Below are 21261 nucleotides of genomic sequence, written 5' to 3' on the forward strand. Positions count from 1 at the left end.
AAGCAGCACCGTGCTTCCCATCACCATTCGGCTCAGTGTTTGCTCCGTGCAGGAGTGAGAATGGCGCCCTCAGACCCTTCACTTGTGGTCCTGGAGGGCTTGACACGTTACAGTAGCCTCTCAGCCCCTCTTCAGTCTGGCGCTCACCCCAAACCCTGCGAGGTAGGTGTCACCCTTTTACATGTGAACAAACTAAAGCCGAGAGACTCCCTCAAAATCTCAGTGGGGGCAGTCACCACTGGAACGGACTGACGATTTCAAGAGCCACCCTCCACTGAGTGCGCCAAGGCGCTGTGGCAAAGCGTGCATCTCACCTCATCCTCACCACCCTCTCCACTCCGGCCAAGTCGTTGGTATGAATCCCCATTGCACAGATGAGTAAACTGAGGCTGCAAGAGCGAAGTAAACTGCTTGAAGTTTATGCACAGAGGTAGCCATTGGTAAAGCCAGGACCCCGAGGCAGGTGTAGGTCCAGAGCTGCTGCTCTCCATCACCTTGCTCATTCTACCTCCCCGAAACCGCTCTGGATGATAGCAAGAGGGTGACATTGATGATGACAGCTCTAAACATGTATGAGTGCTTCCAATTTACCAGATGGAATTCTGAGGGCTTGTTAACTCACTTAATCCTTGTCACAACCCTGCGAATGGGAAGTATTATCCCCAACTTAAAGAAGAGGAAACGGAGGCACAGAACAATTAAGGGCCTTGCCCAAGGTCACGCGGTGAAAGTAGGGAAAGAGGATTCTTTCCTCTTAAAGTGGAAAAAGAGAATTGGAACCCAGGATTCCAATCCCGGCAGCCTAGCTACAGAAGACACATCATGCTACTAGGGCTTCACGTGTTCAGTCGTGGCACCTGTGCTTGGAAACTCCATTCCTAAATTTCTCATTATTTTTACAAGAAGCTAAATATTTAAATAGCAGCTCGCTCGTGATGATGTTGAATGTGTGTTCTCTGTGTTTGTGCGTGCACTTAAATACTGACTCGGTTCCAGACAGCGGTGAAAATGTTTCCACATTTAGCCCCTTGCCTTGGAAGTGAAGGTGGGACAGTGGGGAACACCTGTCACCTGTCCCTCTAAGGCAACGCAGTGCATCCTTTGACAAGCTGCGCCCTCTGCTGGTCTCTTTTCAGAGTTGTAACGACGTCGTTCAGGAGCGGTTTGGGCCGGAGCTGAAATATGACATCGCCCTGCGGCTGGCGGCGTTGCAAATGTACATCGCAACCGTGACCACCAAGCAGACGCAGAAAATCTCCCTCAAGTACATTGAGTAAGTGTTGACTCTCGGAGCCATTTCGGAGACAAAGATGTTGCCTCCTTAATGCCCAAGGGTATTTTTGATGTGTATGTCTATTTCCAAAATTGATGTTGTTTGTGGCAGAGCATGTGTTAACCAGAGGCAAAATATATGAATACTCTGTTCATGTTCGGTGGAAGACACCATTTCTTACCTAGTCCACCTTTAGAGAATTGTGGTTAAATTGAGGGTCACATTTAAAATGAAGCATACATTTTTAAATTCCTGAATGAACTTGGTTCTAAAGCAAGCTTTGGTCTCAGCACTCTTCAGACATTAAGCTGTTTGATTCCCAAAACCTCCCTATGAAGTCAGTAGGAGTGTAGCTCCGTTTGACAGATGAGCAAGCTGAGGCACAGATGGTTAAATAACTTGCCTGAGTCACACTGGCTATTAACTAGAGGGGGTAGGATTCGAACACAGGCGGTGGGACTCCACATCGCGCTATAGGTTGTGTGATCATTTGAAGACCTGTGTTTAGAAAGTGGTGTGCATAACCAGAGATTACTTTTAGATGATCAAAATGCAGTATACAAAGTAATTCTTTGAGTCCTAATCAGGAAGGATGGTAGTTGTAATAAAGAACTGCGACAGCGTGGGAAAGGATGCCACACAAACTTTGTTTCATGAATCAAATGCTGTTTGGAAAATAAATGCCTTCTCTTGCTGAATATGGCATTTACAACAGCAGTATACTACCTCTTTAGCCAGAAAAGATCCCCTCTTCTTAGAAAAAAGCAGTTTATGTTGCCTTCAGTTGATGAGCTTATATAAGAGTCATCCTTTAAAAGAGAACCCTCTGTCTCCCGGTCTGTATGCTTCCTGTTGGAAGGTGATCCAGCAGCCTAAAGCAGCCACCATTTTCTTAATCCTGGCAGCTCTAATGCTAAGAAAAAAGAAATACTCATGTTTCAAAGTTTATGGTGGGGCTGAAGCCTCATCTCCACATAACACTACAGGCCTTAGCGTCTGCTCTGTCTCCACCTCCAAGTGGCATATGGCTGATTAAAACTCCACATCCCAGAGAAGCTTCCCGTGGGCTGCCTGTAAAGCCTTTCTGGGTTCCCCAGCACCAGGTCGTCCCCCACGGAGTGAAATGGTTTCTTCTCGATGGGTTTGCGAGCCTGCGTTTGGGAAGATGAGAGCTCCAGGTTGCTGACCCCCAGTGCCCCTGATCTTGCCACGCTCCATTCTCCTGTCACTGCCTAGGGACAGATCCTTGTGTGCAGTTTGAGAACCCCAGGCCTTCCAATCTCAGTGCACTCCTTTTTGCAGATGGTTTGTCTCTTTCTCTCTTGCCACACATGCCAGGACTAGAGCCCGAGAGAGATTTGGCTCACAAAGAGGTCTCGCGCTTGAGTGGATCCATTCACACCCTCATCCATTCCCCTTTCTGAGGATCTTAGGAACAGATGAAACTGGATCCCACTTGAAAAGGTGGCCTGCACAACTTGAGATGATTTTCAGACAACCGAAATGCATTTCTGTTCCTACTTTCTGTACCCACATTTTACCAGGTTGAGCATGGTACAATCAAAAACTTCCAGAGATAACTAGCTTGCCTAAGAATCTTGCAGAGTCTATGATGATTAATTAATGTTCTCATTAATTCATTCATTCACCCAACAAACGTTCATTGAGCATTTTATGTGATACAGTAATTCCCCTACATACAAACGAGTTCCGTTCCGAGAGCGCATTGCTAAGTCCAGTTTGTTCCTAAGTCCAACAAAGTTAGGCTAGGTACCCAACTAACACAATCGGCTATATAATACTGTATTATAATAGGCTTATAATACTTTTCACGCAAACAATACATAAAAAACAAACAAACACAAAAATAAAGAAAGCATTTTTAATCTTACAGTACAGTACCTTGAAAAGTACAGCAGTCCAGTACAACAGCTGGCATACTTTTGCGGCTGGCATCTAGTGAACAGGCGAGAAGAGTTAGTGACTGCAGGAGGGAGAGGAGGTGGGAGATGGTAGAGCTGAAGGATCGTCAGCAGTAGGACACGGAGGGCCAGCTGCCATTTCACTCACGCCTGACGTTGATGCAAACACATGTTCGCATCTTTGAAAGTTTGCAGCTTGGAGGTTCCTATGTAGGGGACTTACTGTCTGTATACTAAGAGAAAAGAAAATATTGTAAATTATAATCTTAACCTTTGAAGAATTTGTGATCTGATTATAAAGACAAGACATAGAATGAAAAGTAATGATGTAAAATAATGATACAAGTAGAATTACAGGGTACCCCATAAGGAGTGCCAAATGATGGGTAAAAATGGTAAGTCCAAGTTGAGGAGAAGGAGAAGGAAGAAAGCAGTGATCACAAAGAAACACCATCTTAACTAGTGAAAAGGGTGTGAATGGTCAAGTGGGGGAAAGCTGTCTTCCTACCCTTCTTTAGAGAGGATCTGGAGCCGGAGAAATAACCAGAACCTTCTCGAAAGTCTTCACATAATTTAGAAGATTCTGGTTGGGCACATGACCAATCAGGATAGATTTCCTAGAATTCAAAATATGGAATCTTCCTAGGATAGGGTTGTAGTCACTGTTGGGAACATGGGCTCTTGGCAAGAATATACTAACCCAGGCCCATTTGTTGGTTTTTTTCCTTGTATATCCACACCTATGAGTGATGTTTGCATCTCTCTGTCAGTACCAGACATACTTAAGGGTCCTGAACCCTACCCTGACTCCATACCAGCAACCCCCTCCCCTCCTCAGCAAGAAATGTTGACGGAAGGAGTTAGATAGATACTATCTGGGTGGGAGAAAAGAGAATTGTGTGTTTCTGGAGAACACCATTGATGAGGGAGATGGGGAGGAAAGAATAGTTTGGGAACCTGAAGGAGTTACATTCATCCTTCTAAGAGAAGACAGAAAGACAGAGCATGGGCAGACAGGGAGAGGTGACAATGGGAATAAACAAAGGGGTGGAGAGAAATTGGTGTTGGAAGTACAAACTCAGATATGTGAATGAACTCTAAGAGACTCAGAGGTGGGTTGGATAAAGTGTCTGTTCAATTTCCATTGGCACCAAATGCCTCAGTAGCCTTCTCTCTGGAGAGTGAAGAATATATTTCTTTTAAAATGCAAACATATGGATTAATGATCAAATAGTATGTTTCCTGAATATAAATTAAAAGTTGCTTCCATAATTGGGGACTTGTCTCCATTCCCTGCCTTACCAAGAGTTCATTTGTTCCAACAAACATCAGAGTGCCATTTTGTCTTAGATATCTAATCATCACAAGAATGTGAAATTAAAGATATGCTCTTTATTGCAGAAAAGAATGGGGATTAGAGACTTTTCTTCCCTCTGCTGTGCTGCAAAGCATGAAAGAGAAGAACATAAAGAAAGCACTTTCACACCTTGTCAAAGCAAATCAAAACTTGGTACCACCTGGTAAAAAGGTATCACATTTGCATCTTAATAGAAAATGGATTTTAAAAAGTGAGGCTTGCATACATTTTTAAAAATGTTTAAAATTAGCCCGTGCATAAAATACTTAGCACCAGATTTGCAGAGGATGTAACACTATATAACCTTCTTTTTTTTAACTATTAACATGTTTCTAAGACTAAATGAAAGATAGGTATTCTAACGGAGGCCTATTTATTCCTTGTAAGCTACAGACTCCTTATTGTACGGATTGTGTGTGCGTTCACGTGTGCATGTAGGAGAACCTTGCAAAGCCTCTGAGACCTTGGGATTAGAGGATAGAATTGCAAAATATTTTCATATTTTCATCATATTTTTGCTTACTTACCACTCAGACCAGCTTAAGTGCACAGCAGCCAGTAAGGGTTCCTGCAGACTAGATGCCACATGAGTTAAACCAAGGTTTGTCTACCTTGGCTCTGTTGACGTTGGGGACCAGATCATTCTTCGTTGGAGAAGAAGGGCTGTCCTGTGCATTGTGTGATGTTTAGCAGCGTCGCTGTCCTCTACCCATGAGATGTCAGTAGCGCCCACCCCCTCAATCGTGACAAACAAAAATGTCTCTGGATTTTGCCAAAATCACCCCCAGCTGACAACCACTGAATTAACTCTTAACTTTTAGAAGATAAACTTAGTTGTGTCATTCACCATCATTAGTGTTAAAATCTCCTTTTTTTTAATCAAGTAAAAGAGATACAAAGGACATTTTAAAATATACTGTTGGTCAGAATAGAGAGTTACGTTTATTGGTAATAAAAGCACAGGGTTTCAGGAACCAGAAAGAGAAGGAGCCTTAAAATCCAGGACCTATAAAATTGGAGGCAGTCTGACAACCCAAGAACAGTTTCTCAGTGATATCAGCCATAGAAACGTGTGTGACTCTAATACAAATCATTTGTGTGGCTAGTTCTTTGGTCTTTTAGTATCTGATTTTAAGTCCTTTTTACTGGCTAACACATACTTATTTCCGCTCCCTCCTCACCCCCAATGACTTTTTTAAACATGTGATCAGCTTTGACACACTATCAGCCACCTTTGACTTACTTCCCAGTTTCTGTAAGCATTCAGCTTATGGAAATATAGCAGGATGTCATGGGTCAAGATGTTCTAAGTATCAGTTCTGACTTGCCCAAAGCTACTTTCTTTTAATTGACTTGGTGTGATTTTCTTCCAAGCCTGGCCCACTGGTTTTGTAATAATTTGGATAACTGCTCTAAGGTCAGTCTATCTGTCACTGTCCTTCTATAACGGTCATTTTTTTTCTAGTTAAGAGTGAGTGGTTTGATTTCAAATCAATTTGCAAAGTGCTTTGGATTTTTGAAAGAAGTCGGCTGGATGATTGGTTCTAAACTACAATTATATAAAGGATAGCACATTGAGGTACGGTTGACAAATGAGTTGGCAAGTTATCTGCAATTGAAAACAGAGTTTTACAGTCCTTGCTACTTGATGTTCTACACCTCGTTGGAAAATTTCACCTCTAACAAACTTTCCTGGCACATTTGGTATGAAATGTGGACTTTTTTTCTTTCTTTCATTTTTTTAATTAAAAAAATTTTTTTTGAAGTATAGTCGATTTAAAGTGTTTCAGGTGTACAGCAAAGTGATTCAGTTATACATACATATGTGCGTGTGTGTGTGTGTATATATATATATATATATATATATATATGTATATATTCTTTTTCAGATTCTTTTCCATTATGGTTTACTATAAGATATTGAGTACAGTTCCCTGTGCTATACAGTAGGACCTTGTTGTTTATCTATTTCATGTCTAGTAGTTTTGTATCATATTTTAGATTGAAACGTGGACTTTTTTCAATCAAGTACTTTTTTAGGATATGGGAATCTGCATTTTTAAGTCTTCATAAAGATCAGTTTTACCTGGATAAAATTTCATTTGTCAGTCACTCATGAAACTCAATAGATTCTTAGAATTGAATCAATGGATTCTTGGAATTGAATTCTTAGAGTCATTTCTTGGAACTGACCTAGATAGTGAGTTCAAACATTTCCACAATGACTGGTGCTCAGAAAGTTCACTTTCCCTGGAAACTTGCAAAGACTGGAAGAAACAAGATGGGAGTGAAGAGCCCATTTAAAAGGCTTTCTATGGATTGCAGGTGTGTATTCAAAACAGCTCCCACAAACTCTGCACGCACCCATTGCAGTGGAGAATTCTATCATCTCATTCTGACTTGTTGAATGCTCTGGCCCAGCAAATCCATATTTTTCTCCCAAAACGAAAAGATTTAAATCTAGATGTCCTGTTGCAGCCCTTGATCAGGAAACCAAATACAGAGCAGTTTACTTTCATTCCTCATGAAGAGCCCTTGTCACACCCCATCTGTTGGCAGTAGAAGCATCCTTCTCGTTTGCCCTTGTTTTCGGCTGGTGTCCAGCCGGAACACAATCACGCCCGATGGAGTGAACACCTGAGGTTTCTTTTCTCTCCTCAGCTCTCCGCACTTCAAGCCAAGGTCCATTATCTCAAGTTCCTCAGTGACCTTCGACTGTATGGGGGCCGTGTGTTCAAGGCAACATTAGTGGTAATTTCTTTTCCTTGCTTTTTCATGGAAGCCACAGAGGCCTGCAAAATGTCACTGTCTAGGCTGTCTTGAATGAGCTGTCTGATGACAAAAGCAAATCAGCTGTGAATCTTTTCCAGCCCTTATTTCTAATTGACTGCACCCCAGTGTGAAAATATCAGAAGAAACGTTAAGCTAGATAATGCCACTGCAGAATGCCCTGGAAAAAGAAATGTGGAGAGCCGAGAGAATGCGCTCGCACAATGGCCTCCTTTTAAGTCACTGGGCCAGAATGATTTAAAAAATCCTCATTTCTAAAAGCTTCTCATGATAATGAATATATGTGCTATGATAACATTTACTTTCTACATTATTCATAATTTTATCAGAGCCTCGCTGCAACCATATATCTGGTTCTTCTAATTGGATGATTTAGTACAATGTAACCCAGGAATACTTTCTAAAGAAAATGTAATCTTATAAAAACAGACTCTCAGGTTCAGCTTTGCCTGGTGCTTCAGAGGTCTAGTATTTTTATTTTTATTTAATTTAATTAGTTTACTTATTTATTGGACGCACTACTACGCGACTTGCGGGATCTTAGTTCCCCGACCAGGGATTGAACCCGGGGCCTCGGGCAGTGAAAGTGCGGAGTCCTAACCACTGGACCTCCAGGGAATTCCCAGAGGTCTAGTAGTTTTCATATTTTGTCGACGTCTCTTTCTCAGCAGGCAGAAAAGCGCTCAGAAGTGACCCTCCTGGTGGGGCCCCGCTACGGCATAAGCCACGTGATAAACACCAAAACCAATCTGGTGGCTCTTTTAGCTGACTTCAGCCACGTCAATAGGATTGAGATGTTTACTGAAGAGGAGAACTTGGTGAAGGTGGAGCTCCATGTGCTGGACGTGAAGGTAAGTCTTTCAGACACTGACACGTGGCCTTGAACGTGGCCTTGCTTCCTGATAGTGCTGCAGATATTTATAAAGAGGCAAAATGTCAACATGTGCAGCGCATGGAAGGCGCCACGGGTGCAGAAAAAGTCCACCCAACTCAGGTGTGAGGGCTCGAGTCCTCACTAGACAGCTCTGTGGTTGGGGGACGAGTCACTCTCTTTCTCTGGGCTCCATTTCTTCATCTCTACGTGAGAAAGCAAGTGAGTTCATTTCTAAAGTCCCTTCCGGCTCCAGAGTGCATGAACCATACATGGAGAGTAGGGGACACGTCTCCCTACTTACTTTCTAGAATCTGTGGCTCTTGTATAGAGTCCGGGAGATTTTTCCCAACTTTGTTCAGAACCCCCTTTCCCTTTTGTTAGGTTGCATCCATATGTGCTTACTCTTTTGGAAAAACTGAGTATTTTAGTCAATCTGTCTTTTCATGCTATAGCAATTAGTGCTGGCTGAACATCTGGCCCCTTTAATATCATGGCCATTTCATTTGAAACAACTATCTGAGATTGTCCTCAGAGGGCAGACATTTCCTCCCCAAACAGAAGTTGACAGGAAGTAATCCAGGTCCCCTGTCCCTACCTTCTTGTCCCGGTATGTAATAGATGAGTCATTAGATTTTGGCAGCGTTAATGTATCTGATGTTTCTAGAGAGAAAAGGCACTGGATCCAAAGAGACACAGTGAGTCCACAAAGGAAACAGGGTGACCCAGGACGAGTGCTCTGAGAACTCCCTCTACCCCTAACCCGCTCCCAGCCTCATGCCCACCAGGGCGTGGGAGGGGCGGATTTGAGAGTAAAGGAGAACGTGGGAAAGGGCTTCTGCATAGCCAAAGGGAAGCCTCAGTGTGCTGTGCAGCAGGAAAAGATGAGCGTGAAAGGGCGAGCGTGCCGCTCAGGAGCGCTGGCCGTGGCCCATGGCGTTCCGTGGGCTGAATCCAGGGCGTCGCCCTTGACTTCATGGCAAAGAAAGTCCAAGAGGAGACTTGGCGTGCCTGTCCCAGTCCATAACCGAGGATGCTGAGAACAATAGCCTGTCATGGAAAACAGGCGGAAGAAAGGGTATATCGGGTGCAGTCATCACAGACCTGATGACAGGGATAATCTGTCTCCAACAGAAATGGGTGACAAGACCCTATGGGTGGTTTCCTGCCTACTGAAAAGAATTGTGAGGTGGCTTGGAGGGAGACCACAGTTGAAATGGAAGGAAAAGGCAGCACATCAAGTACTATAGGGGCTTTGGGTGGAAATTAGGTTTCACCAGCCAAGGCCAGGGTGCTACCCGTGGCAGTGAAGGCAAGAGGCCTGTCATCTCGCTGTTTCTGTGCCTCTCCGGGTGTCTGCTTGTTCTTTGCTCCCTTATTTCCCTCTCACTTTCTTTCTCTTTCAACAAGAACACACCAGCAAGTCCACCCTTCCTTACTCAACGAGGATAATTGCTTCCCTATATGCCCAAGATCCACGTCCAGTTATATGGTAACCTCATAGTTTCCAGAAAGTTCTGGCAGGGCCTTTTCTCAACTCCCATGTCTGTTTTGCCCTCCTCTGAATTTACAGTTTCTTTTAGAAGCGTCATTTTCCTGGATCTCTTTGACACTTTTCATTCAGTCTTAGCAGTAATTTCCACTTGATTTTTGCTTTGCTTCAACACGAATTTTCACCACGAACCCAAACTTAATCTTCCTGTGATTTTTTTTCAGATGGCGGGTTCACAACTAGTAACTGACTCCTTAACTATGACTTTTAAAAATATTAACTATTTGGAACAAAGCCAGTCTTTTTTTTTTTTAATCCATTATGACTTGGGAAAGGTTCCAAATGTCTAGCCTTTCAAAATGTTGTCACCTGAACGTTTTTCAGTCAGGCTCTCTGTTATACCTGTCCTTTCCCCCATTTGCGTTTCTTCAGTGAAACAGTCGCTCCGAAACTTCGTTTGTTCACATTCCATGAGCACAAATGTAGTCGTTGTCCCTTGTGGGAGGTTATTAAGGAGGGATGGTTTTAACCAAAACATTCTCTTTTGTGTAGCCCATCACGCTCTTGATGGAATCTTCCGACGCCATGAACCTGGCCTGCTTAACGGCTGGATACTACCGGCTGCTTGTGGATTCCAGGAGGTCGATATTTAACATGGCCAACAAGAAAAACGCAGGGACCCAGGAGACAGGTATTCTCTTCCTAAACTCACGAGGCACCGACCTCCCGTCCCCACACCACCAGACAACAGTGAAAAGGATATTTCTTGAAAAGTTAAAGCTGTACACATAAAACCATCTAGTGTCCAAATTTAACACAAAACCCTCCAATTACTTCTGATTTGGTCTAGATTTTTTTAATGAAGATGTTGATTTTTCCATCCTATTTTACACATCACTTGGCAATGTTGGGTGCATGCTTCCAAAGCAGTGATTGAATTATTGTGAAGGGTGTAGGCCTCAGCCTATACGGCTAAGTTTTTACTGCCTCATTCTTCTAGAGGTGAGTCAGGGCACAGAGAACTAAGGATGGAATGCCCAGTAGGGGTTGTGAGCCCCCAGCTCTAGGGCTGGTCCCTCGTTAAGGTTCCAGGATTCTGGGAGCCTTACAACAGGAAGACTTGAGAATTGCCCGGCCCTTGGACTTCGGGCTCTAGAAGGGACCCTGGAAGCCCTTTAGCTTTTTAGCTTTTTAGCAGAAGCGTCAAAATGGCAAAGATCAAGTAATTCATCTCAGCGACCTGACAGGGAGAAATAGCTCCAAAGTGAGGAGAAGCAGGGCTGCAGCTGTTGAACTGATAGTCCCTTTGAGGGTGGACGGTTTTTATTTATTTTAGAACTTTTCGTTTTGGAAGTTTATTTTATGGAAATAGAGTTGATTTACCGTGTGTTCATTGCTGCTGTACAGCTGTTATCCATATATACACATTCTTCTTCATACTCTTTTCCATGATGGTTTATCACAGGATATAGAATATAGCTCCCTGTGCTCTACAGTAAGACCTTGTTGTGTATCCATTCTATGTATAATAGTTTGCATGTTCTAGAACCTTTTTCTTCAGTGTTTGAACTTTTTCCTCCATCTGTAGTGGACCCTCAGGAAATACGGCTGATGGACAGACCCTACCATTCAAGCCAGAGCTACTGACCCATGAAAAAGTATAATCAGGGGCTCCATAATTAGGGTTTCTTTTAAAAGAAAGGGAAATTCTTAAGAACAAATTTTGTTGTCGCTGTTACTGAGAGAAAAGGGGGAAAGGAAAAAGAAGGGGAGGAAGATCCCCTAGTTTTAAACTTAGCAGAAGACAGAAATTATTCCATGGATATATAGTAATATGTAGCTAGGCACACACACAGACAGACCGGCATGCGGTTTATTGTGACGGTTGGTTAAGTGGAAACAGTTGCTGTCAAAGGGTAAAGGAAAACCAGAGAGAAAGAGAGGTGAGCAAGGTGTGCTGGACGGCAGCTGGGACTTGCGGCTAGATTTCATCCCACCCCACCTCGAAGTGTCTCTTGCTTCTAAGAGACACAAATGGTTAAAAATGAGTAGGTTCAAAAAGGAGGTGGTAAATATTTTTACGACCACATGTTTTCATTGAGCGAGGAGATTTAGAGCAACTGAACGCTGACGCTTGAAATTCTGAAGAGCAGTTCCACAATTTAACACAATCCTTTCACATTGGAAAATCTTAAATCTTAAAACCGTAAAGTTTCTTGTGAAAATCAAACCTTTTCTCCATGGACCGTTAAGATTGTATGGGTGCAAGTAGAAAGCCAAACCTACCATTCTACAAATGGTTACAGAACCGAGGGCCCTCAGTTCTGTCCACTTTATATATAGTGACTCACAATGTGATGTTGAATAAAGTTTCAAGAGGCAAAAACTTAGTTCCAAAAAGTATTATATTACTGTGGAGAAAGACTGGAACTTCAACCTTTCGGTAATTTCTCTCGGTTCGACAGTGAGAATGAGGGTGAGGGCACATGTTCCAAATAGCACACGCAAGCAGGAGTACGTGTGTGCTTGTGCGTGTTTAATAAGGGAGGACAAGTGCGAGAGATGGCACACTCCAAAAAAGCAACTGGTTGACCCAAGCAGAGCTGCAGCTCGGGACTTAGCATCCTCTCATGGCTGAAAGGGCTCCCTTCTCCTCAGAAATTCCGCAGAGATCTCCTGAGACTCAAAAACTATACAGAGCAAAGTCTGTTGAGGCCAGCTCATCCCTAGAAGGAGACATCCTTCTGTGTTTCCAAAATCATTCCAGGAGCCAAATCAGTACACCCTCCTGGAAGGAAGCCAAGAGTGAGTACGTATTTTCTTCTTGTCTCAAATTGATCAAAGGCCTTCGTCAAGCTCTCTAACCAGGAACAGTAAGCCCCTATTTCTTCTTCACTATCTTGAAAATTAACCCTTCAAGTACTTTCAAAACCCCTGCACCCACACAGCTAAGCATCTCTGAGCCTTAGGAAAGTCTATTAACTGTGCCCTTTAGCCTGCTCACCTGTTCAGTTTTCTTGTTGGTCTAAACCAGGGGTGGGCAAAGTATGGCCCATGGATCAAATCTTGTTCTTGTGAGTAAAGTTTCATTGAAACTTGTACATTGTATTAGGTTCCTGGGGCAGCCGTAACAAAGTATCACAAGCTTGGGGACAACATAACAGAAACTTGTTCTCTCACAGTTTGGGGGGCTAGAGGTCCAAAATCGAGGCATTGGCAGGGCCATGCCCCCTCCAGAGGTTCCAGGGAGAGTCTTTCTTTGCCTCTTCCTGTTGCTGTAGTGGCCATCAGCATTCCTTGTAGCTGCATGACTCTAGTCTCTGCCTCTGTCTTCCCACGGTCTTCCCTCCTTCTCTGTGTGGCCCAAATCTCCCTCTGCTTTTCTCTTATAAGGGCACTTTCCATTGGAATTTAGGGCCCTACACAGATAATTCGGGGTGATCTCATCTCAAGATCCTTAATTATATCTGCAAAGACTCTTTCCAAATAAAGTCACATTCTTAGCTTTTCGGGGGGGGTCACCATTCAAGTCACCACATCCACTTGCTTATGTGTCATCTGTGGCTCCTTTCGTGTTACAACAGCAGAGTTGAGTAGTTGCTCAACTGAGCTGTTGGCCCACAAAACCTAAAATATTTACTATCTGGCCCTCCCTTTACAGAGAAAATTTGCCAAGCCCTGGTTTAAACCCAGAGCTGTCTCACAACTTTGCTGAACTACTCTCCCTCCTCCCAACAATCGACACTCGTCACACACACACACACACACACACACACACACACTCACTCACTCACTCACTCACTCACTCACTCACTCACTCACACAGAGCCAGTCATAATCCATGTCATTGTTAATAAAACAGTGCTGAACCCTGACAGGTGTATCTGTTATAAGGTAGCTCGTAAGTATGGCTGGTGTGTAACTCAGTGTCTTCAAAATTTCATCTTTACCTGCTCTTCATAAAAATATATGTATTGAATAAAATGCCTCGGAACATTGCGCGGCATTGAGTCCATTGTATATTTGGGAGAGAGCCAAAACCTCTTCAGTAAAACTGATTTTTTTCCCGTATCTCTTGTATATCTGATTTCAGTATTATTCAAACTTGGGCCAGAGGGCAATTTGAGGAAACAAATGGGACAATTTGTGACCCTAACATTTCCTCAAAATGTCACCTCTGGAATTGACAAAGCAATATTGACACAATGACTTGCTGCCCCGTCTTGGTAAATATCAGAGCAAAATCTCCACAGTCGAATTCTCTATTGGAAGACTCTTGAAGATCAAACAAAACAATGAGATTTAAATTAGAGTTTTGCAGTTTTGAAGAACAACAAACAAATCTTCAGGAGTTTTCACGATACAAGTAAAAATGGAAATTCATCGAAGTATTAACTATGCGTAGAAATAGCAGAGAGGGTGCATTACCTGCGAATGCTCCACCTTGTACATCCTACCTGTGTGCGTGTGTGCTTACAGGCACGCGTACTGGCATTTATGTGTAAAAAATACGCACACCCACAAGGACAGGAGAAGGCTAAAGAGAGAAGTTTTGGTGCCACCATTGCAATATGTAGTATTATAGTTTTTATTAATATACATTATATGTATATATTTATTATTACCTTATCGTTACAGTATTTCCTAAAATACGTGGTAGAAGTATGAGGATCCTTGACCTTCTCTTAACTCAATGAGGGAAAAGTCCAACATCTCCCTATACAAAGCGGGAAATGTTAGCTCTCACTTTACAAAGAAAAGGGCAATCTGTTTTCTGGAATAACAGCCTATTGGACTATCGCCTTTAAGGATTTTTAAAGGCATGTTGTATATTCACATTTATAGACATAAATGAGGCCTTTTAATGCTAGAATCAGAGATCAGATGGAAGTAAGCTGTAGTTCCCTACTCTCGGATGGTATTCTGTTTTATCAAATAGCAATTGTATTTTCTGCAGTATCAATTCTCCTAACCAAGAAATCCTTGCACCTGAAGCCTAAATCGACCGCTACCGTATTTGGAAAGCTGAATGACAACCGTATTCACAAAAGTGGTGCTAAAAGCCATTAAGTTAAGAAACAGAGACAAGGCCCCCCAGAAACCAGACAGCACAGTAATGTGTCTTTGCATGACTCTTTCTCTTTAGGAACTGAAAATAAAGGAAAGCATAACCTCCTTGGCCCAGATTGGAACTGTGTACCCCAAGTGACCACATTCATTGACGAAGGGGAGCAAGAAGCACAGATAACATATATAGATGCGAAGCAGAAGGCAGTTGAGATTCCAGAAGGCACCTTGTGTCCAAAAGACCACCACCGGCACTTGTACATGGACAACACCTATAACTCAGACGAACTCAGCCAGCAGCTGACCCAGCCGGGAGATGCTCCGTGCAAGGCAGACTACAGAAGTCTAGCTCAGCGGTCCCTGTTGACTCTCTCAGGACCAGAAGCTCTAAAGAAAGCACAGGAGCCTCCAAGAGGAGCTAAAGTGTCCTTTATTTTTGGAGATCTCGCCTTGGATGATGGTATCACTCCCCCGACTCTCGGCTATGAAAGACTGCTGGACCAGAGTCCAGATCTGCTGGAGAAGCAGAGGAATCTCTACATCAGCGGTGCCAATGACACGAAGAGCCTGGATCTCACTCCAGACGCAGAGGGCATCCAGTTCGTGGCCAATTCTGTGTATGCAAACATAGGCGACGTGAAGAACTTCGAGGCTGCCCAGGGCATAGAGGAGCCCCTCTTGCACGACATCTGTTACGCGGAGAACGCCGACGACGCGGAGGACGAGGATGACGTGAGCTGCGAGGAGGACCTCGTGGTGGGAGACATGAACCAGCCGGCCATCCTCAACCTGTCTGGGTCAAGCGATGACATCATTGACCTCACGTCCCTGCCCCCGCCCGAAGGGGACGACAACGAGGACGACTTCCTGCTGCGTTCCTTGAACATGGCTATCGCCGCGCCTCCACCTGGCTTCAGAGATAGTTCCGACGAGGAGGACTGTCACGGCCAGGCCGCTCCCTTCCTGGGGGACAAGGAGGCAGGCGGCACCCTGCAGAACGACGAGATCCCCGTGTCCCTTATCGACACTGTGCCCACCAGCGCCGAGGGCAAGTGTGAGAAGGGCCTGGATAGCGCCGTCGTTTCCACGCTGGACACTCTAGAAGCTCTGTCCGTGTCAGAAGATCAGCAGACCAGTGACAATTCAGGTTCTTTCACGATTGTTACATTTATTCACTGATAGCCATATCATTTCATCCTTGCAAGCCATCCGCCCTTGGAGTCCTGTCATGTGTCCTTCATGTCACGCATGTCCCGTTTCCTAAACGTGCTGAAACTACCATCGTGGGGTTTTTGTGTGTGTGGTGTCCTTGGTTGTTCTTTTTTTAAAACACGTGGCACGTTTTTTCCCCCCATTTCCGGAACAACTGTGCAATAAACTCAGAGTCCTTTTACTGAAAAGGGAAAAAGTTGGGTTTTTTTTTGTTTTTTTTTTTAATAATAATGAGCCCCATTTTCTTACATGTCTCCTAGTGCCTGTGATGCATCCATTAACTGGCTCTTGTTTTTTACGGCCTGCAGGTGTAGCCATCTTGCGGGCTTATAGTCCCGAGTCCTCGTCAGACTCGGGCAATGAAACTAACTCTTCGGAAATGACGGAGAGTTCTGAACTGGCCACGGCCCAGAAGCAGTCAGAAAACCTCTCCCGCATGTTCTTGGCCACTCACGAAGGCTACCACCCCCTTGCGGAAGAGCAGACAGAGTTCCCCACCTCCAAAAGCCCACCTGGGGCCTTGCCTCCGAAGGCCTCCCACGCCCTCACTGCCCGTCCAGTGAGCGACCTCCCGCCCAAAGTTGTGCCTTCCAAGCAGATCCTTCACTCGGGCCATGTGGAGATGGAGCCCGAAACCATGGAGACTAAGTCAGTCACTGACTATTTTGGCAAACTGCACATTGGGCCGATGGCATATTCCTGCACCAGCAAAAGAAAAAGCCAGCCGGCCGACGGGGAGGGGAAAGCATCCCTTAATGGGAGCATGCCAGGGAAAAAACAGCAGGGGACCAAAACGGCAGACGTGGAGGAGGACGCCAAAGGTCAGTTTGCTAGTGTGTCTTCAAGGGACAGTCAACACCTGAGCACTTTTAACCTGGAGAGAACTGCCTTTCGCAAGGACAGCCAGAGATGGTATGTGGCCACTGAGGGGCCTATGGCTGAAAAAAGTGGGTTGGAAGCAGCAGCAGGGATAACCTTTCCCAGAGCTTTGGCTGTGGGAACCACAGAGACCGAAGGGAAGGATGATGGGGCTCCTGATGGAGAAGCCGTTGAGGTTTCAGGACTTGGCCAGCGGGACCACTTCTTAACAGAGGTGACCTGTGTGTCTTCAGCCAAAGACTTAGGTAACCCGGACGATGCTGACCCGTCCACCTGTGACCATCCTTCCAAGCTCCCCGAGGCAGAGGAGAGCGTGGGCCGCCTTTGTGACTACCACTTGGCCAAGCGGATGTCGTCGTTGCAGAGCGAGGGCCATTTTTCTCTGCAGAGCTCTCAAGGCTCCTCGGTGGACGCAGGCTGTGGCACGGGTAGCAGTAGCAGCACTTGTGCCACTCCGGTGGAGTCCCCGCTCTGCCCCTCCATGGGGAAGCACCTGATTCCTGAGGCTGCCGGGAAAGGCGTGAGTTACCTTCCTTCCGAGGAGAGAGCCACCGGGCTTCCCAGCCATGGAGCCGCCTTTAAGGAATTACACCCACAGACAGAAGGGATGTGTCCGCGGGTGACAGTGCCTGCCCTGCACACGGCCATTAACGCCGAACCCCTGTTTGGCACTTTGAGAGACGGATGTCACCGACTCCCCAAGATTAAGGAAACCACAGGTACAGCAATGACGGATTTAGCGCTCTGCGTTACCTGCCAGGAGCACGTAAACCAAATTTACAGCAAACCTAAAAATAGAAAGTCTGGAGGAAAAAGAAAAGGGTTTTTTAAAAAGGCTGCAGAACTGTGGCCAGGTTAAGTGTCAAATCATGGTTCCCCCAGTGTTGAGTAAATACTGACGCTTCTAGGTCTGGACAATAGTGGAAATGGCATTTTTGGCCTTTAGCTTCCTGCTCTGTCTTGCTTTTAGAATCTGATGGAGCAACATTCTTTCCCTAAATTCTAAATGTAGACTTTTAGCAGCGCCCAGTGCAACTTTTAGTTATAAGATCGTATTGCCTAGAATCGCAAAAGTTTGATTTCCTTCTCAAGACGTCGAATTTCTCATTTTGCCATTTCCTTTTTGAGAGGCAAGGAAGGAAAATAGAGAAGGGGATCTGGGAGGCGGGAGAGGTTGGGGAAGATCCTTTGCCTCTCAGCAGTACTTCCAGAGCCCTCCCTACTCTGTAAGACTCTCCTAGACAAGGACTCTGAAGTATCTGGCCTACCGCAGTGTCTGAAAGGTTTGGGGGGGATGCACGATGAGCTGCTTTATTTTCCCCCAAACAATAAAATATAGACGCCAGGTAGAAACACGAACACAGCCACCTTCTGTGCCCGCCTTCACCATTCTGCCACCCAGTGGGCACCTATCCGTCTCCGAGATCCGCTTGGCCGGCCATCCTGTGGCAAAAGCAGACAGTATTTCATACTTTGCAATTTCAAATTATATCCTCAGAAGTGTCTTTTCCATATAGATCAATAGATGTTAGTGAGACCTTATATTGGTCAATTTCCATTCCCGCCGTTTTAAGATTATCCCCTTTCTCAAAACTCACCACTGGCTTCACCTGCCTTGGGAAACCCATCTATGAATGTTACTAAACTCATCTCCCAACTAGCATCTGTACCTCTAAACTCATTAAAGGACACTTTGCAGTTCACAAAGAGCTTTCACCTAACCTATTCCTCTTGTTTCTCACAAAAGTTCTGTGAGGTGGAGGCCATTGTCCCCACATGACAACTTTTCTGGGACTTTCCCAGTGTCTCAACTTCAAACCCTGTACCAGGCGAACCTCATGGGGTCCTCTTCAAAAGGCGAAGATACCTAATTTGCATTAATTAAATTAGGCCACTTCTTTTTAGGAAGGTAACCGATGCCAGGATTAACCTGACTCCTCGAAATGGAGCTTAAATGTCGTAAACACGGTTGAATAATCTGTATGGAAGACGTGTGTTTGCTCATTATGTGTCTAAGCTTTAATAGATAAATATCGGGAACAAGGCAATTCACAAAATTCCACTGTCTCCCTCAAAATATTTGGGATTTCTAGACAATGCCAAATGAATCAATCGTTTCAGGAATAAGAGATTCTAGTATTTCTTAAAATATATTAAAATTGAAATCTATTAAAAGATTTCAGGAGGCCGTCTTTGGAAAGCAGGTCGACCCTGGCAGATGGCAGTTCTTCTCGAGTGCATCCTTGGGAGATGACAGACATCGCATAGAGATTTAGTAAAAGTGACCACCCGTGAGGTGCTTAATGATTCTCTCTGTTTTCCTACTACCCCTAGTGTAGCTTTGACAGAGCCTGGGAAGGAGAGACGAGGAGGCATGCCTTCAGCTTGGCCTCAACATCCTAAAGCTGATCCCACCCTGCTACCATCAAACATTCACTCGGAATCAAAGGTGCCAATTCCAAATCAAGACCCTACTGATTTCTCCCAAGCAAACCAGGCCTACGGAGAGGCTGTGAGCTGGTGGCCACTGGATCTGCGAGGGGGGAGCCTCAGGACACCCCCCAGCCAGAGGGCTCTGAGACGTAGCAGCCGTATCCTCTCGGGATCTGTAAGTTTGGAGACCTTCCGGGAGAGAAGCAAAGGTGCAGTCAGCTTAAAGTGTCCAGGTATCACAGAAGCACAGGAGGCCAGTTCAGAAAGGCACGCAGAACTCCCCCTAGGGAAGAAGCTCACCAAAAGTTTTTCCCAAAGCTCGATGCACTTTAGCTCTGAGGGGAAAGTTCACAAAAGGTCCCCAGCAGCTCACAAAAGCTCAAAGCTGTATAGGACATTGCCCTTGCGGAAGCTGGAAGGCAGCAATTGGAGATGCCGGGGACCTTTCAGCTACTGCTTCCTGAACCGAGGGCAGGATGAAGATGGTGATGAGGACGAAGAGCAGAGAGAGGTCGATCACCACGTCTCTTGCCTCTTTCGACCACAGATGACTCAAGCCACGCCAGACCCAAGCAGCCCACCCCTGGCTGTCGGAATTCAGAAGCAAGGAGGGGAGCTGTCCAGAGGTTCAGTTCTGAAGGTCTGGGCCGAAGACTTGAGTGGCCCAGATGATGTGGACTTCAGCAACCTGGCTTTTGATGCCCGGATTGCAAGGATAAATGCCCTTAAGGAGAGCACATATGCAATGCCCGATGGGTTCCTCGCAGCCCAAAATGATGCCAATGAGCTGCTCTGCCTTGTCAGGGAAACCAAGGGGAAGAAAGGGGAGTCACACCTTGAAGCGTATGACCTAACACTTTCTCAGTACAAGCAGCTGTTATCCATTGAGTCCAGACAGTTGGGGAGTGCCTGCAGGAAAATGGCAATGGCCGAGAAAAGTCCAGAGGAGATGCTCCTAGCTATGACTTCCAGCTTTCAAGTGCTCTGTTGCCTAACAGAAGCCTGCATGCGATTAGTTAAAGTTGTGAACTCAGAAACACAGCGGCAGGAAATTGTAGCGAAGATCGATGAAGTGGTCATAAACTACATCTGTCTCCTGAAAGCTGCCGAGGCAGCCACTGGAAAGACCACTGGGGATCCCAATGTTGGACTCTCAATGCGACATTCAACCACCATGGCCGCTCTCGTAAGCACACTAACACGTTCTCTCAAGATGCTTTTAAATAAATAAAGTATGAAAGTCACGTCATAATCTACCTTTGCAAAGCCATACATGAACTTTTATTTACTTTATGTGTACGATGAACAGATGTCTCCTTTCTTCTCTCTGTATATTTTGTTATTTTATATGAAATAGGAGATAAAAGTCACATTGATGAAAAGTTGAAATGTACTAATCCAGATGTATTCTGTTTCTATTATACATATATACACATGTAGAAGAAATATACAAGGAAGTGGTGATATTTGGCTATTTTTCATATAGTCGAAACTCCAGGTATGTTATGTGAAACGTTAAATTCTGCTGTGTTGGAGCAAAACAATGAATCCTATCCCCTTTCCTTCCAAGTGGATACTTGGAGACCATATCATTCATATTTAGAAGTAAAAAAGAAAAGAAAAATCACAATGTATATAAAACAGTACTTATGTTTTAAAACTATGATTTTTAAGCATTGGAAATAGCAAAAAGACATTTAAAATTCAAAAAGCTATTATGAATTATTAGAGAATATATATAATAAATTAATTTTTTGCTCATAGCGTTTGGTTATCTGATGCTTTTTTCCAGGAATCCTACATACTTCATTTTGGCTTACGCCATTTGGGCTAGAAATGGGGTGGGAGTGGATTCTATTGTGTCAACACAAATGCTCTTCATGATGTTTCTAGAATTAAAATACTTCCCAAATAGAAGAACAGGGGGAATGATGGGCAGGTTCCCGGGTAATACCTACTTAGGGA

At 44.6% G+C, this 21261-nt stretch overlaps 1 protein-coding gene across 1 annotated transcript in view; it reads left to right on the forward strand.

Annotated features, from left to right (window-relative positions):
- Positions 1–20976, forward strand: part of FRMPD4 (FERM and PDZ domain containing 4) — a 182009-nt gene extending 161033 nt beyond the window's left edge. The window contains exons 9-16 of the mRNA XM_032619955.1: positions 1137–1273; positions 4597–4723; positions 7214–7303; positions 8011–8193; positions 10258–10396; positions 14852–15919; positions 16293–17582; positions 19203–20976. Coding sequence (XP_032475846.1) covers positions 1137–1273; positions 4597–4723; positions 7214–7303; positions 8011–8193; positions 10258–10396; positions 14852–15919; positions 16293–17582; positions 19203–20527 — 4359 coding nt within the window. The 3' untranslated portion in view covers positions 20528–20976. The remainder of the gene's footprint in view (positions 1–1136; positions 1274–4596; positions 4724–7213; positions 7304–8010; positions 8194–10257; positions 10397–14851; positions 15920–16292; positions 17583–19202) is intronic.
- Positions 20977–21261: the final 285 nt, after the last annotated feature.

This window comes from Phocoena sinus, chromosome X, assembly GCF_008692025.1.
Source record: "Phocoena sinus isolate mPhoSin1 chromosome X, mPhoSin1.pri, whole genome shotgun sequence".
Taxonomy (NCBI): Eukaryota; Metazoa; Chordata; class Mammalia; order Artiodactyla; family Phocoenidae; genus Phocoena; species Phocoena sinus.